Here is an 821-nt window from a genome sequence, read left to right as displayed (position 1 = left end):
GACTGACCATGCCCGCCGCCCGCAGTGCCCCTGGCGGCGATCGAGGGCCCGACGGAGCGCCACATCCAGCAGGGCAGCATCCTGGCCATCACGTGCATCGTCCACCACATGCCTCACTCGGCGCCCGCCCACATCCTCTGGTTCCACGGCCCGCAGAACATCGACTACGACTCCCCCAGGGGCGGTGTCTCCATCCAGGTGAGCAGGGAACAGGGATCGGGTGGGGCTGGGTTATGGTTCTTGGATGGTCCAAAAGCGATTATTGAATTTGAAGGTCTTGAGTTATCCTAAAACTGGAAGGTCTTCTGTTGTCCAAAAAAACTGTAATGAAGTTTTAAAAATGATCATGAAGTTGGAGGTCTTGCGTGACCTAAAAACCGGTCATAAAGTTTAAGGTCCTGAGTTACCCACAATTGACCATGAAGTTTAAAGTCCTGAGTTTCCTAAAAACGATCGTGAAGTTTAAGGTCTTCAGTTATCCGAAAACGACCATGAAGTTGGAGCTCTTGAGTTACCCGAAAATTATCACGAAGTTTGGAGTTTAAGGTCTTGAGTCACCCAAAAACGATCACGAAGTTTAAGATCTTGAGTGACCCAAAACTGGTCATAAAATTTAAGGGCTTGGGTTACCCAAAAACTATCATGATCCTAGAAGTCTGTAGTTACCCAAAAGAGACTTTAGTACAGTGGTTTCCTTGAATAATCTTAACCTGTGTTTTAGAGAATAGGATGTTGCTGATATCATCTTTACCATTATTAACACCAAGTTTACCACCGTTATCATTGTTACCTCTAAGCTGATAATGCTCTTCTAAGTTTTA

At 45.9% G+C, this 821-nt stretch overlaps 1 protein-coding gene across 1 annotated transcript in view; it reads left to right on the top strand.

Annotated features, from left to right (window-relative positions):
- Positions 1–821, top strand: part of LOC119587066 — a 26,966-nt gene that overhangs the window by 12,538 nt on the left and 13,607 nt on the right. The window contains exon 3 of the mRNA XM_037935814.1: positions 26–198. Within this exon, the coding sequence (XP_037791742.1) occupies positions 26–198 (173 nt within the window). The remainder of the gene's footprint in view (positions 1–25; positions 199–821) is intronic.

The sequence above is a fragment of the Penaeus monodon genome, chromosome 22 (genome assembly GCF_015228065.2).
Source record: "Penaeus monodon isolate SGIC_2016 chromosome 22, NSTDA_Pmon_1, whole genome shotgun sequence".
NCBI lineage: Eukaryota > Metazoa > Arthropoda > Malacostraca > Decapoda > Penaeidae > Penaeus > Penaeus monodon.
Note: the sequence above shows the minus strand (reverse complement) of the source record. Positions and strands in the feature narration are given on the sequence as shown.